Source organism: Kryptolebias marmoratus, linkage group LG13, assembly GCF_001649575.2.
Source record: "Kryptolebias marmoratus isolate JLee-2015 linkage group LG13, ASM164957v2, whole genome shotgun sequence".
In the NCBI taxonomy this organism is placed as follows: Eukaryota; Metazoa; Chordata; class Actinopteri; order Cyprinodontiformes; family Rivulidae; genus Kryptolebias; species Kryptolebias marmoratus.
In genome coordinates, this window is record NC_051442.1 from 10,038,655 (window position 1) to 10,054,967 (window position 16,313).

General features: G+C 35.6%; 4 protein-coding genes and 2 pseudogenes across 4 annotated transcripts; all 6 read right to left on the reverse strand.

Moving 5' to 3' along the window:
- Positions 1-342: 342 nt before the first annotated feature.
- LOC108248476 lies at positions 343-1,266 on the reverse strand (annotated as a pseudogene).
- A 539-nt stretch (positions 1,267-1,805) lies between these two features.
- LOC112449732 lies at positions 1,806-2,745 on the reverse strand (annotated as a pseudogene).
- A 3,497-nt stretch (positions 2,746-6,242) lies between these two features.
- Positions 6,243-7,318, reverse strand: LOC108248483 (olfactory receptor 146-like). The gene has a single exon (XM_017437280.2). The coding sequence runs from the start codon at positions 7,316-7,318 to the stop codon at positions 6,350-6,352; it is 969 nt and encodes a 322-aa protein (XP_017292769.1). The 3' UTR covers positions 6,243-6,349.
- A 2,466-nt stretch (positions 7,319-9,784) lies between these two features.
- LOC108248482 (olfactory receptor 146-like) lies at positions 9,785-10,753 on the reverse strand. Its single transcript, XM_017437279.1, has one exon. The coding sequence runs from the start codon at positions 10,751-10,753 to the stop codon at positions 9,785-9,787; it is 969 nt and encodes a 322-aa protein (XP_017292768.1).
- A 1,616-nt stretch (positions 10,754-12,369) lies between these two features.
- Positions 12,370-13,470, reverse strand: LOC108248481 (olfactory receptor 1-like). Its single transcript, XM_017437278.3, has one exon. It carries the CDS (start codon positions 13,333-13,335, stop codon positions 12,370-12,372), a length of 966 nt encoding a protein of 321 aa, XP_017292767.1. The 5' UTR covers positions 13,336-13,470.
- A 1,602-nt stretch (positions 13,471-15,072) lies between these two features.
- Positions 15,073-16,032, reverse strand: LOC108248475 (olfactory receptor 1-like). The gene has a single exon (XM_017437272.1). The coding sequence runs from the start codon at positions 16,030-16,032 to the stop codon at positions 15,073-15,075; it is 960 nt and encodes a 319-aa protein (XP_017292761.1).
- Positions 16,033-16,313: the final 281 nt, after the last annotated feature.

Here is a 16,313-nt window from a genome sequence, read left to right on the forward strand (position 1 = left end):
AGTGCATCATATGGGTTTGCAGTGAACTGTTGTAATATTTTTACGCGGGTTTTCTCCGCCTGAAGTGGTATTTCGCTTTTATCTAAATAACATTGGGGTCGAATGTTATTTAGATCATTAATTGTCCAACAACCAGTTAATTTACCAACAAGTCTTTAACTGTGTTTGGAGACATTTGTTCTTTTTTTGCAAAAGTTACAAGGGGGGAACCAAATATTTCAGCCGTCTGAAATAATCGGTTCCCCCTCTAAAATTGAATTACAATGAATTTTATTTTCCTACAATTCTTAATTGCCTCCTCCTTTTTTATTTCTTCTTCATAAAAAAAATGAAATCTTGTGTCTACAAAACATTAATAATTGGGTTTAACAGGGGAGGAAGAACTGAGGCCAAAGACAGGTTTATGATCCTGGCATTTGGGTGTATTCTTGCACTCACATAAAAGTAATTATTGTTGGAACTGAATAAATTCCTACTGATGAAAGATGAGCTGTTTTGCTCTTTCTTGAAGCTACTTCACATAAAGCATAGCCAGTACAGAGGTAACTAGACAGGATAATGTTGAGAGATAGGCAAATCAAAATAAATGGTAGCACATAAGAAATGACAAAACTGGGAAAATTATCATTACACACAAGTTTGACTATTCGGCCACGGTCGCAGAAAGAGCTGTTAATAACTACAGATTTACAAAATCAAAGTCCGGTGAGAAGACCAACTGCAATTAAATTAGAAATTATGGCAAAAATCCAGAAAACTGCAATCAGGGTAAACATCAATCTGTTGGTGATCATGCAGAGGAAACATGATGGCCATCAGTCGATCATAGAAGAGAGCAACAAAATTAAAAGCCTGCAATGAAATAAAACTGAAATAGAAAAACAGGAATGTCATACACCCATTGTTGGAGATGTAATAGTGGCTGAATAAAAAAAAAGCACTTTCGGCACTAGAGCCGAGCTCTCTAACAGGTCGCCTAAAAACTTGAATCTCCTCTTTTAGTGCTTCTTTTATCCTAAACCAAACAGCAACAACATCCAAAGGTGGTCAGTGGTAGTTTATTTTTTGCTTCTGGATTTGATTTATGAATAACTTTAACTTTGTTGCTATACTTATCAAGTTTTCAGACTTCTTTAGCAACCATTTTTATAAAAAAGAAAAAAAAAGATCATCTGACAAATCTAGCAACTTGCTCTGGTGTTTTTCAGGACTTTTGGAAACTGCCAAAGCTGTTTTTTTACTGATGTTTTGTCTTTTCCTCGACATTATTCCTCTCTGGTCAATTATGCAAATTAAGTAATAACATCATTTAGCTATTTCTAGCGAGTTTTAGGACTGCTGGTAGCTACTTTCCTTACTCAAGAGTTGGCAACACTATTGGTCAGCCATTAGCCTAGCACTTACAAAGATTTTAAAATACTCTAAAGTTCCTTTACAGGTCTATAATTTGTAGTGCACAGCTGTCACATTTACAACTGTTAGCATGTAAAAGACAAAACAAAGTGACATTTATACAAAAGGCAGAGAGGATTCAACATTACATTGGTTTATACACAACAAAAGTGTATATGTGGTATTTAGGCTTGGCAATTCATTTAGTAAAAGTTCATGTCTAATGTTCACAAGCACTACGTAGAAAAATAGATTAGGTTTTTTATGTTCACTATAATGAACTCCTAGGAACACAGTATAGCTTTTAAAGCAAAGCATTCAGCTGAAATCTTTAAAATACAATTGAAAATGAAAACAAACTTGCTCCTTTGTTCATTTATATCTTATTTTACTATAATCCGTGACTGCTTTCTTCATTTTAATATTTTTTTAATTGAAATTTTTATTTCTTCTGTCTGCAAAACATAAATAATTGGGTTCAACATAGGAGGAAGAATTGTAGCTAAAGACAAACTAAAGATCCTGCCATTTGGGTGAATGTTTGCCTCCACAGTAAACGTGATTAATATTGGAATGAAATAGATCACCACCAATGAAAGATGAGCTGTGCATGTTTTAAAGGCCTTTGCTCTCTCTTGAACTGAAGCTACTTTAGATAACGCATAACCAATACAAACATAACTTGATAAGATGATTACTAAAGGAAGCCAAAGAATAAGAAATGGAAGCAAAAAACTAATGACTAAACTGGGAAAATTATCATTACATGCAAGTTTAAATATTTGGCCATGGTCACAAGAAAAGCCTTTAATTACCACAGATTCACAGAAAGAAAGTCTGGTGAGAAAACCAACTGTAAATAAATTAGAAATTATATTAAATAACCAGCTAAAGGCTATCAAAGAAAACATGACTCTTTTAGTAACCTTTGTTTGATAGTGCAGAGGGAACATGATGGCCACCACACGATCATAACAGAGAACAAGCAGATTAAGAGCTTCCATTGTATATAAAGTGTAGCAAAAAAAACAGAAATGCCATACAGTCATTGTAGGAAATAATATAGTTATTGAATAAAAACATATCAAGGACTTTGGGCAAAAGAGCAGTGCTACCTAATAGGTCCAATAATACCAGGTTGAAAACAGCAATATACTTTGGAGTTCTTAGGTTATGATCCAGATAAATTACAGCCATAACAGCCGTGTTTCCAATCACTGAAACAATGTAGACAAAAAGGAGAAAGATATAGTAATACTTCTCATAAGATAAATCAATGAATCCACTTATTATAAAATAAGCAGGATGAATAAAGGTGATATTTTTTCCAAGAGCAGAGTTGAACAGGTCCATTGTAAAATTGTTATTGACCTCAAAGGACTGTCAGCACAGATAATAAAGCTGCAGACCTGAACACTGTTAAATCTTCTGTTGTCAACTCGTGTCTTTGTCGTTCTTCTTCAGTTTGGTGAGGTCTGACAAGCTTCAAGTGTTTTTCATATCTCCTTTTCTTTATCGCCCACCTCCAAAGTCAAAGGTGGGGCAATAACTTATTTACCTGTGTGTGGGTGGGTGAGTATTTTTGCTAAAAACTTGTTGGAGTCAGTGTTGTCTGTCTGTTACCAAAATATTTCATAAACCACTGAACAGATTTCATAAACTGTCAGGTGTCAGGATTTGGGTTTTCTTTGAGTTTCTTTTTGTATTTAGGGTTATTGGGGTTTTTTTGTGTTTCTGGTTATCCTGTGTTCAGTTTGGTTTTGTTGTTTCTTTTATTTTGTTATTTGGTTGTCCTCATGTTTAGTTTTATCTTTGTATAGTTTTTGCTTTTTGTTTTTCTGTCATCATTCACTTGTCCTCAGCCAATCTGTTGTTTGCCTGCCACGCCCAGCTTCACCTGCCCCAAGTTAGTAATCACTCACCTGTGCCCACTTCTCTTAATTACCTTCAGTCTTTAAAATCTGGTCATCTCCCTCACTGACTGGTTTGGTGTCACTCTGATGTGTTGTCTGGTTTCCCTTGTCTCACCACTTGGTTTCCCTGCAGTCTGGGTTTTTTGGGTTTTTTAAGAAGGTTTTTGTTATTTAGATTTCTTTTCTTATTTTAAATTTGCTTTCTTTCGGAGCTCTCTGAGCAAGAATGAGTCTCTATATTGGGTTGGCCTCAATCACCAAACTTGGCATGAGGAAGTACTTATAGGCGGTGCGTCTACAGCTAATTACTTTTGGACTCAAATCAATTCAAGATGGCTACCACAACAAAGCTGTTTTAGCAAACACAAAAATGTCTAAACCTCACTGAATTGTACAGATATTAAGCCAAAATCTAGTGTAGTATTTCAGAGTCATTTACAAGATATTCTCCAACAGCTAACGTATCATGCAAGATCATGTGAAATATTGCCACCTCGCGTGAGAGCTTGCATAATGTTATTTTCAAGGTTTAAGCAGAATGAATATGATCTTGATCTAAAGTCTTAAAATATTTGCATTTGTTAAATGCCCAAACAATGAAAGATGATTTTTTTTTAGAGAAATTTTAAATACTTTGTTTAGTCATAAGTTTATATACAGTAAGATTACTTTGCTTTTAAATAATTTATCACGTCCAAGGTGATGATGTCATGACATTGGAAGCTTTGAATAGGTTAGCTGACAACATTTGATTTAATTTAGTTTTAGGCACACCTGTGGATGCAGTTCAATTCGCACCTCAAACACACAGCTTCTTTGTGTGACATCCTGGGAAAATTAGATGTAAAATATCAGGAAAAGAACTGTTGACCACCACAACTCTCAATTTCTAGATGTCTGAAGGCGTCATCTTCATCTGTTCACAGAAACATATGCAAGTATAAACATCATGGGAATGTCCTGCCATCATGCCGCTCAGGAAGGAGATGGGTTTTGTAAAGGAACATATTTAGATGTGAAATATGTGTGTATCAACCCCAAAACAAAAGCAAAACCCTTGTGAGGATGCTGCTTGAAGCTGGTTAGAACGTGTTATTATCCACAGTGAAACGAGTCCTGTACTGACATGGGCTGAAAGGCCACTCAACGAGGAAGAAGCCATTACTCTGAAAGCAACATCAAAAACAAAGCCAGATTAATGTGCAAATGCACACAGGAACAAAAACCTACATTTTTGGAGACATCCCCTATGGTCTAATAAAACTAAAGCTGAACTGTTTGTCCATAATGATTGTCATTCCATTTTGAGGTAAAAAGGGGAAGCTTGCAGGCCTGAGAACACCATCCCAACTGCGAAGTACGGAGGTGGCAGCATCATGTTGTAGGGGTGCTACAGGAAGGACTGGTGCCTTTCATAAAATGGATGGCAACATGTGGAAAGCACATTATTTGGAAACACTAAAGCAACATCTCAAAACATCAGCCAAAAACTTAAAGCCTAGACTCAAATGGGTCTTCTTAACAGTCAGTGACCTAAATCATATTGTCAGATTAGTTACAAAGTGGCTTAAAGACAATAAAGTCAATGTTTGGAGAGGCCATAACAAAGCTGTGATTTCAGTCCCACAGAAGATGTGTGAGCAGAGCTGAAAAGGCGTGTGAGAGACCGAGGCGGCCTACAAACCTGATTCAGTTCTACCAGTTCTGTCAAGAGGAATGGGGGGAAAAGTCCAGCAAAATATTGGGAGAAGTTTGTGGAAAGAAACCCAAAACATTTGACTCAAGTCATACAGCTTAAAGACAACACTACCAAGAACTAAGACAGTATATGTAAACCTGTGACTTTGAAGAAAGTAATACAACATTTTATTTAAAAAATTCTTACTCTCATTAGTCTGGCATTGAACAAATGGAAATAATTTTAGGATACTTAACTGACCTAAAACAAAAAGGAACTATGACTGAGGCTACTGTATCCTGAGATATTGCAAGAACCAAAAGAAACAAGGTTGTTTATTTGAAATGTTGGAAAAGCATTATTATATTCAAGGTTTTAAGAAAAAAAAGTTATTTTAAACTTTTCATTTAATATTTTGACTAACAATAAAAATGTTATTTTAAGTAAACGATTGAACAAAATTGTTGTTGGCAATTTAAATATTCTTACAGTAAAAATCCTGTGTCTTAATTAATAATAATTCATTTACAGTTATTTTTGTATGTTTATTTGTGCCTGCCAAGTTTTAGGAACTAAAAATGAAGTTTCAAACCACTACAACTTTGATTGTGACTTTTTCCAAAACCTGCCGCAAAACCTATTATTTTAGGTTTCGCAGCAATCAAACGATAAAATATAAAATCCTGGAAAGACAGTCATCCATCCATTTTCTTTACCTGCTTTTCCTTTCTGAGACACAGGGAGCTGGTGCCTATCTCCAGCAGTCATTGGGCGAGGTGGAGTACACCCTGAACAGGTCCCAGGTCCATCAGAGGACCACATAGAGACAAATAATTCAATTCAATTCAATTCAAAAATACTTTATTAATCCCAAAGGGAAATTAAATGAGAGAAAAGAGTTCTCACACTCACTCACATGTAGGGACAATTTAGAGTTTCTAATGAACCCAGCATGCATAGTTTTGATCTGTGAGAAGAAACCAGAGACCCTGAAGAAAATCCACACATGCACAAGGAGAATATGTAAACTCCACACAGAGAGGCCGGGAGGCGAACCTGCGACCTGGTGAGGCGACAACCACTGCTTTGCTATGATACATGGAAACAATAAATTCATTATATCGGTTGATACACAGCAAAAATATATATTCTGGTATGTATTTTTGCATATTCTGCCAATTTCTGCCCTGATTGAATGTTTGTGTATTTAATACACAAGCAGTATGTAGGAGAAACTGTTCTAAGAGTTTTATCTGTTCATTTTAATGATCTCCTGGGCACACATGAAAATCATAGGAAAGCATTCAGCAGATGCATCCTAAAAATATTTAATGAAAACAAACTTGCTCCTTGGTTCAATTGAATCCTATTTTAACATAATTCTACATTGCCTCCTCGTTTTTAATATTTTCTTCATTGAAATTTTAATTTCTTGTGTCTGCAAAACATAAATAATTGGGTTTAACAGGGGAGGAAGAACAGAGGCCAGAGACAGGTTTATGATCCTGCCATTTGGGTGTATTCTTGAACTCATAGTAAAAGTGATTATTATTGGTATGAAATATATTCCCACTAATGACAGATGAGATGTACATGTTTTAAAGGCCTTTGCTCTCTCTTGAACTGAAGCTACTTTAGATAAAGCATAGCCAATACAAAGATAACTGGACAAGATGATTGCTAAAGGAAACCAAAGAAAAACTAATGGCAACACTTGACCAATGACTGAATTCGGAAAATTATCATTACACGCAAGTTTGTATAATTGGCCATGGTCACAGAAATAGCTGTTAATAACCACAGATTTACAGAAGGAGAGTCTTGTGAGAAGACCAACTGCAATTAAATCAGCAATTATAGCCAAAATCCAGAACGATGCAATTAAGGCAATCATTTGTTTGTTGGTAACTTTTGTTTGATAGTGCAGAGGAAACATGATGGCCATTACTCGATCATAGGAGAGAGCAACCAGATTAAGAGCCTGCATTGAAAGGCAAGTATAGCAGAAAAACAGGAATGTCATACAGTCATTGTAGGAGACGCTGTAGTGACTGAATAAAAAGATCTCAAGCACTTTTGGCACCAGTGCAGTGCTACCTAACAGGTCCACAAAGGCCATGCTGAAAACAGCAACATACTTTGGAGTTTTTAGGTTATGATCCAGATATATTACAGCCATAACAGCCGTGTTTCCAAGCACTGAAACAATGTAGACAAAAAACAGAAAGACATAGTAATACTTCAAATTAGGCAAGCCAATAAATCCACTTATTATGAAATAAGAAGGATGAATAAAAGAGATATTTCTTCCAAGAGCAGAGTTGAAAAAATCCATCATAAAACAAATTGTGTAGACAACAGAACAGTACACATCAGCACTGTTGGATCTTCTGTGGCCGACTCTTCTGTTTGTTGTTTCTCTTCCAGTTCATTAAGGTGTGACAAGCTTTAAGTGTTTTTCATACCTCCTTTAATCTCTGGTGTGTTCTATGTAAGCATCAGAAAAAAAGTCTTAGGCCGAATGAAACTGCTTCATGTTTGTTTACAGTCTACTGTGTTTCAAATTTTACAATGCAGTTTAAATCTTTAGATCTTTTAACAATCATCCCACTTACTATTCTTACCTAATTTTATCTGTGAATATTCTTGTTTTTGTTTTCTATATTTTTTATTCCATTTTTTTGTTCGTTTATGACTACACTCTTCTAAATATTTATCCAGTTACTTATAAATTTTAGATTAATAACTCAGTTTCACTCTACAGAGTTAGAACTGTCTTTGCACAATGTATTAAATGAGAAAAATGTATATATTTCAGCACATTGTCACATATGTAGCATAAAAATGAGATGAAAGAAGGGTGGCACTTGCAACTACTTTGGAGCTCTTGTTAAAAGATCAGATTTAGGAATCAGTAACAGATTGATTTCATTTTATAAGGAATCAGTCATTAGATTGCTTGACTTATTGACCTTTATCATTTTCCGATCGTAACATCTGAGGCCTAAATTAATTTCTTACAGGTGTTCTCAACATAACATTTCTCAGTGAAGGAGACCAAATTTGTCTTTTAGGATTTTATTACAAAAATGAAATAAATTTGAATAAAATCAGCAACAAACAATAAAATCAACAACACAAAAATAAAATTAACACTGATAATTTGGGAATAATATTCTGAGTTTAGTATCAAGCAATTACTCTGAATTATCTGAAGCTGATTTACCAGTCATATTAATTTTATAATGATTTAACAAGATGACATTCTGAAACAAGAATTAACCCTTTATGACCTGAAGAAAGACTTCGATTATAGCTTTATTTAAAACAAATGAATCTTTTGAACAGGAGGTTTTCAAATCAGGATCTAAGTTCAGTTTTACATGCGCAAGAATTTGGAATAGCTTAGACTGTTTTGATAAGGATTTCACTTTGGATTTTACATCAGAAGGATGTTCTTCGTACTGCTAGACTAATTTGAGGAAATATCAGATTGGAAATGAATATGTTTTTCAGCTTGCATAAGCTTAAAGTCATACCCAGACCCAAAATGCTTTAACGTCATGAGGATAATAGGCTCCTTGGCGGATTGAATGCTGTGGGCCAGCAGTCACTCAATCTGTCTGTGTGATGCTTGCGGAGGCCTCATCTGTAGCGGGACCATGGGAGAAGGAAAGTTGAGGCCAAGCTCACTGAGGGTCAGAGGTCAGCGTCCGTCCCATCTGCAGACAGAGCTGATGTTCACCCCACCACATCCAGACCCAAAATGAACCACTCATGCCTAAAGCTGCTGTTCACTGATCCATGGTGGGATGTGAATGTAAAATTTTTGTCTTCAATAAATCACTGAATTAACAAAACTAAGACTCTTTTTTGTTTACATCACTTTTGCTGAACCCAAGCCTGCATAGAGGAGTAGGGTTGAATCTGTGACATTAAGAAAAAAAACACAAGAATAGACAAAGGAATTTTTATTTGTAGTTCTAAAAATATTACGACTGGTTTTTACTGACTTTTGGTCTCTCCCTCGACATTATTCCTCTTTTGCCGATAATGCAAATGAAGTGATGACATCATTTAGCGCCTTTTAGGACAGCCAGTAGCTACTTTCCTTACTCAAGAGCTGGCAACACTGTTGGCCAGCCGTTAGCCTAGCCTTGACAAAGACATTTACCTTTTTCTCCATACTCTGTGCTTTATGACTGATGGCACAGCTGATAAGGTAATAACTACTCATTATTATTTGATAAAACATCACCTCAAAGTCGTCCCCTTAACTAGCAAGTTGCCAGTGAAAACTGGACTCGGAGGCAAATGACCTGCTGTAGCAAGCCCTGACATAGGAGCAGCCAAAAGACAAAGACGATACTATAACAGGTCATATATTACTTCTGTAGGTGTAGTCTGTAAAACTTGCATTACAGTTTTAATCCCTCAAGAACAGAAAACAAAAAAGGTTGTAGGACCTAATGTTGAAGAACCCACTTTCACCAGTTGTTTAATGAGGTCAAATTTGAGATATATGAAAAATGCAGTGTGATTAGTGGACTATAATTTCTAGTGCACAGCTGTCACATGTACCAATTTTAGCATATAACAGACAAAACAACAATTAATTCTTTCAGTGAAAGTTTGTTTTTAATAATCACAAGCACTACATAGAAAAATAGAATAAGTTGTTTCTGTTCACTGCAATGAACTCCTAGGAACACAGTATAAGTTTTAAAGGAAAGCATTCAGCTAAAATCTTTAAAATACAATTCAAAATGAAAACAAACTTACTCCTTTGTTCAATTATATCTTATTTTACTATTATACGTGACTGCTTTCTTCGTTTTATTAGTTTCTTTATTGAAATTTTGATTTCTTCTGTCTGCAAAACATAAATAATTGGGTTTAACATGGGAGGAAGAACTGAGGCCAGAGACAGGTTTATGATTCTGCCATTTGGGTGAATGTTTGCCTGCATAGTAAACGTGATTAATATTGGAATGAAATAGATCACCACCAATGAAATATGAGCTGTGCATGTTTTAAAGGCCTTTGCTCTCTCTTGAACTGAAGCTACTTTAGATAATGCATAGGCAATACAAAGATAACTGGACAAGATGATTGTGAAAGTAAGCCAGTGGAAAAAAAATGGGAACAAATAGGAAATGAGAAAACTGGGAAAATTATCATTACATGCAAGTTTGAATATTTGGCCATGGTCACAAAAAAAGCTTTTAATTACCACAGATTCACAGAAAGAAAGTCTGGTGAGATAACCAACTGTAATGAAAATAGCAATTATAACAAAGACCCATAAAAATGCAATCAAAGACAACATCGATCTGTTGGTAACTTTTGTTTGATAGTGCAGAGGAAACATGATGGCCATCAGTCGATCATAGGAGAGAGCAACCAGATTAAGAGCCTGCATTGAAAGGCAAGTATAGCAGAAAAACAGGAATGTCATACAGTCATTGTAGGAGACGCTGTAGTGACTGAATAAAAATATGTCAAGCACTTTTGGCACCAGAGCAGTGCTGCCTAACAGGTCCACAAAGGCCATGTTGAAAACAGCAACATACTTTGGAGTTCTTAGGTTATGATCCAGATAAATTACAGCCATAACAGCCGTGTTTCCAAGCACTGAAACAATGTAGACAAAAAACAGAAAGACATAATAATACTTCATATAGGACAAGCCGATGAATCCACTTAATATAAAATAAGCAGGACGAATAAAGGTGATATTTCTTCCAAGAGCAGAGTTGAAAAAGTCCATTGTTAAATTGTTAAATCTTCTATTGTCTGCTCATCTCTTTGTGATTCTCCTTCAGTTCAGTGAGGTCTGACAAGCTTTAAATGTTTTTCATGCCTCCTTTTTCTTTATTCCCCACCTCCAAAGTCAAAGGTGGAGCAATAATGTTTTGTGTGTGTGTTTGTGTGTATGTCCATATGCCTATTTTAGCAAAGTATTTCATGAATCATTGAATAGAATTAATCAATGGATCCACGTCTACAACTGATGACTGGTTTTACAAATACTAATAACTTTGCAACTGTTTAAGATACAGTATCAACTTTAAATTTTATGTGGTAGTAGCTGAGCATTGTCTCCAAAAAATATTTTGAGCACAACACATTTTTGCCAAGCTTGCTTATACAGCTTTGATTAAAACTTGCCATTGTTGTTGAAGTCACTGCTATTTGTCTGTTAGCAAAATATCTCATCAACCACTGTACAGATTTCAACAAACAGTCAGGAAGAACCTATTAGCAGAACATCTACAACTAATTTTATTTTGGAGCTGAATTTTGCAGATCATAGGAAGACCGTCACGTTTGTTCTGCTGGTTTTACCGCTTCACAATGTGTGCTGGAAAAGGAAAATTGTTTTGTTATCGGCTGCAATATAAAACGTGTCAATATTGCCGGTGTCCCAATCCGCTACCAGATGGGTTTTGGACCTACTTATTGCTGCTCTCCAACTTGACAAATGTTGATTCGGTACCGCTAAGTGCCCCTGTCCTAAAGTCAGAATCCTCAGTTTGAATTAATAAGGATCTAATTGTGCATCAGATCCACAGCGTTTAATTCTTCAGTGAGTTTTAATGTCGTGCTTTAGTGGAGTGTCAAGTGTTGGGGGTGTGGCCAACAGCAGCTTATTTGCATAATGGTAATGTAGCCTGAAAACTGCTCATTCGGAAATGAACTCAAAACAGACATAACTGATCAGGAGAAATCTCAATATTTAGGAATGATTTTGTGTATTAAATTTAATGAACATGTTTTGTATAGCCTACAAACCTATCCTAACCTGTTCAAGGAAGCATAAAAGGCCTTCTTTAAAACATTACTTTTTTGTGACACAATACCTTTGAGTATTATTAGCTATAAAAAATCAAGTCATTCAAGTATTATTAAAATCTCATTCCCAGGACATGAATATTTACTTTGATATTTCACAATAAACTGGATTTAAAGTAACTAACAAAGAACAGGTTGAATCAACATGATTGTTTTAAGCAGAAAAGAGAATATGTCATTTGGCCTTATTCTGATCATGTGTGACCAGTGTACACAATAACACCAAGTACGTTCAAAAGACCATTTTTTCCCCATTGTACACATACAACAAAGTTGTTGAAAACCTTCACTTTTGACAAAGTTTTTTTCTGAGCAAAATTTTGTGTGTGGATGGCAGGTGCAAAAAAGCAGAACATCTTGAGTTTTAAAAAAGATCTGTTGTGTTTACAGGCTTTAAACTCCTGTATCATCATGTCCAGGATGACTCACTAATCTACATCATGTAAGTACACATAAACAGATTTATGGAAAAGCATTCAGCACATACAACTTTTAAAACGATAATGACTTGCACTTTGGTTAGATCAGACCTTATTTTACCATAATAATAGATTTCTTTCTTTTTAATATTTTCTTCATTGAAACCTTAATCTCTTGGGTCTGTAAAACATAAATAATTGGGTTCAACATGGGAGGAATGATTGAGGTCAGAGACAGGCTTATGATTCTGGCATTTTGATGCATTTCTAAATTTATACCAAATATGATTATTGATGGAATAAAGTAAATTCCCACTACTGACAGATGAGCAGTGCATGTTTTAAAAGCTTTCAGTCTCTCTTGCACTGAAGCTACTTTAGATAAAGTATAACCAATACAAAGATAACTGAACAAAATGATTACAAAAGGAAACCAAAGTATAAGAACTGGCAAAAAAAAACCAATGACTATACTTGGAAAATTGTCATTACATGCAAGACTGTATATCAGAGCATGGTCACAGAAAAAGCTGTCAATAACCACAGACCTACAGAAGGAGAGTCTTGTAAGAAGACCAGCTCCAGTTAAAGTAGCAATTACAGAAAGGAGCCAGAAAAATGCAATCAAAGACAACATCAATCTGTTGGTAACTTTTGTTTGATAGTGCAGAGGAAACATGATGGCCATCAGTCGATCATAGGAGAGAGCAACCAGATTAAGAGCCTGCATTGAAATAAAACAAAAACAGAAAAACAGGAATGCCAAACAGTCATTGTAGGAGATATAATAGTGATTGAATAAAAATGTATCAAGCACTTTTGGCAGCAAAGCAGTGCTGCCTAACAGGTCTGAAAAAGCCAGGTTGAAAACAGCAACATACTTTGGAGTTCTTAGGTTATGATCCAGATATATTACAGCCATAACAGCCGTGTTTCCAAGCACTGAAACAATGTAGACAAAAAACAAAAAGACATAGTAATACTTCATATAAGGAAAGCCGATGAATCCACTTAATATAAAATATGCAGGACGAATAAAGCTGATATTTCTTCCAAGAGCAGAGTTGAACAGGTCCATTGTAAAATGAATCTCTGAGATCTGTCAGCTCAGACAGCAGAGCTGCAGACTCTGCTAGATCTTCTGTTGTCAACTCGTCTTTTTGTTCTTCTCCCTCAGTTTGATCAGGTGTGCCAAGCTTTAAGTGTTTTTCATTGAATCTCTCCTGTGTATTTTATGGAAGCATCAGAAAAACAATGTCTTCAATCAGATGAAACTTGGTTGAACCTTTGTGGTCAGTGTTTGAACCATTTCAATACAATTTGTTATTTTTTTAAGCAAAAGTTTTACATGTATCAGACTTTATATTACGTATTTTTAAAAAAGGTGATAATTTTTCTTTTCATTTCAATTTTAGTTCTTTACACTCGGGTTATGTTTTTGTTTCTTTACATTTTTAAGAACTAATGGTTGGACATCAACCAATAAGAGTTTTTATTCTGGTTGATGCTGATCTTTAGAAACCAGGGGAACATACAAAACATGATTTTTGTTGCTGTTTTTGTTTTTTTCCATTTTGACCATGTATTTTGTATTTTCCATTTTAAAAAAATTAATTAGTTTTTTTTTCAGTCTTTAAACAACAATTTGTGCCTTCTCATGTGATATCACATAATGTCACACTCAGTTTGTTATGTAAATGACTCTCAGCTAGTACCATCAAATTTTTGCTTAATATTTATTGGACTCATATATATATATATATATATATACACATTTTTGTATTGGCTAATGTTAATCGTCTGTGGTGCCCATCTTGAATCAGGCAGATTTGAACAGTTAATCAGTTCTAGATGTACATCCAATGATTACGTTCTGAAAATTTCATGATATATTTTGGTAACAAACAAACAAGGTTCACTCCAACACTTAATGCAGATGTTTTAAGCAAACTTATTGCAAGAAGCGCACTTTGAGTATGTCTTGTGAATAACTCACTGCTACAACCACATTATTTTTGTCCGCTGTCGCAACTCAGAAAGGGGCCTTGGAAAAACTGTCTATCTGCCCGACTGCAAGATGGCCACTGCCATTATTTTTATATATATATAGTAAATGGACTGTACTTATATAGCATCTTTGTAGCCAACCATGCTACTCAAGGTGCTTTACAAAACAATCTGCCCTCATTTACCCTTCCACACAGCACTCTACTACATATCTACAAACCTAATGTGAATAAATAATTTTTTATAGTCTAATCAGTGCTTTAAACGGCATTTATATACCAATGAGGGGTTCAGTGTCTTGCCCAGGGATATATATATATAGTGTGTGTGTGTGTGCAAACCTTTTAAGCTAGATAAGTTGAAAAAGTAAGGTCACTATCAAAAGTTGGGTTGCCTCCTCACAATCCAAGATGGCCATTGTATAGTTTCCTCAAATGATTGGGGTGGCCGAAAATTAATCTATGGTGGCCAAGGCCATCACCGGCCACTCTCTGGCTCTGCCACTGCACCTGGTGGCAGCTAAAACTGTTCACTCCACTCGCCAGGATACGTCACTCTACTCCACCTCGAATAGCAAATTATCACTACAGTAAGGTAAATATATTCTCCCTCCAAATGATTATCAGTAAAGATGGAATGTAAGACTTAATTCCTTGTGACAAACTTTCTCTAAACTTAGTTTCACCCGATCCGAAGCACAGGCCAACATAACTGTTCAGCTAAACACTGTTGTCATGCCAAAAAAAGATTGAGTTTGTTTAAGTGTCTCTCTTGATCCTTTGGTTCTTGGAAGCAAACAATATTACAACTAAAAGATGTGTATTTGTATGCCCAAGATTAGAGCATCTAATGAAATCTTAATCTCTTGGGTCTGTAAAACATAAATAATTGGGTTCAACATGGTAGGAAAGATTGAGGTCAGAGACAGGCTTATGATTCTGGCATTTTGATGCATTTTAGAATTTATACCAAATATGATTAATGATGGAATAAAGTAAATTCCCACTACTGACAGATGAGCTGTGCATGTTTTAAAAGCTTTCATTCTCTCTTCAACTGAAGCTACTTTAGATAAAGTGTAGGCAATACAAAGATAACTGAACAAGATGATTGCAAAAGGAAACCAAAGTATAAGAACTGGCAAAAAAAAACCAGTGACTACGCTTGGAAAATTGTCATTACATGCAAGACTGTATATCAGAGCATGGTCACAGAACAAGCTGTCAATAACCACAGACTTACAGAAGGAGAGTCTTGTAAGAAGACCAGCTCCAGTTAAAGTAGCAATTACAGCAAGGAGCCAGAAAAATGCAATCAAAGACAACATTGATTTGTTGGTAACTTTTGTTTGATAGTGCAGAGGAAACATGATGGCCATCAGTCGATCATAGGAGAGAGCAACCAGATTAAGAGCCTGCATTGAAAGAAAAGTGAAGCAGAAAAACAGGAATGCCATACAGTCATTGTAGGAGATGTAATAGTGATTGAATAAAAAAGTATCAAGCACTTTTGGCAGCAAAGAAGTGCTGCCTAAAAGGTCTGAAAGAGCCAGGTTAAAAACAGCAACATACTTTGGAGTTCTTAGGTTATGATCCAGATATATTACAGCCATAACAGCTGTGTTTCCAAGCACTGAAACAATGTAGACAAAAAATAGAAAGACATAGTAATACTTCATATAAGGCAAGCCGATGAATCCACTTAATATAAAATATGCAGGACGAATAAAGCTGATATTTCTTCCAAGAGCAGAGTTGAACAGGTCCATTATAAAACTAACCTCTGAGATCTGACAGCTCAGACAGCAGAGCTGCAGACAATGCTAAAGCTTCTGCTGTCGACACATCTCTCTGTTCTTCTCCCTCACTTCGACGAGGCAGTCGGAGACAATATCCAGAGGGATCCCATGTAGCCGGAAGACGTGATGTACCAGGAGCTGAGCAGTTTCAAAGGCGGAAGGAAGTTTCTGCAGAGGAATGAAGTGAACGGCTTTAGAAAATCGATCAATTATGTTGAGAATGACTGTGTTACCCTCAGATGGTGGAAGTC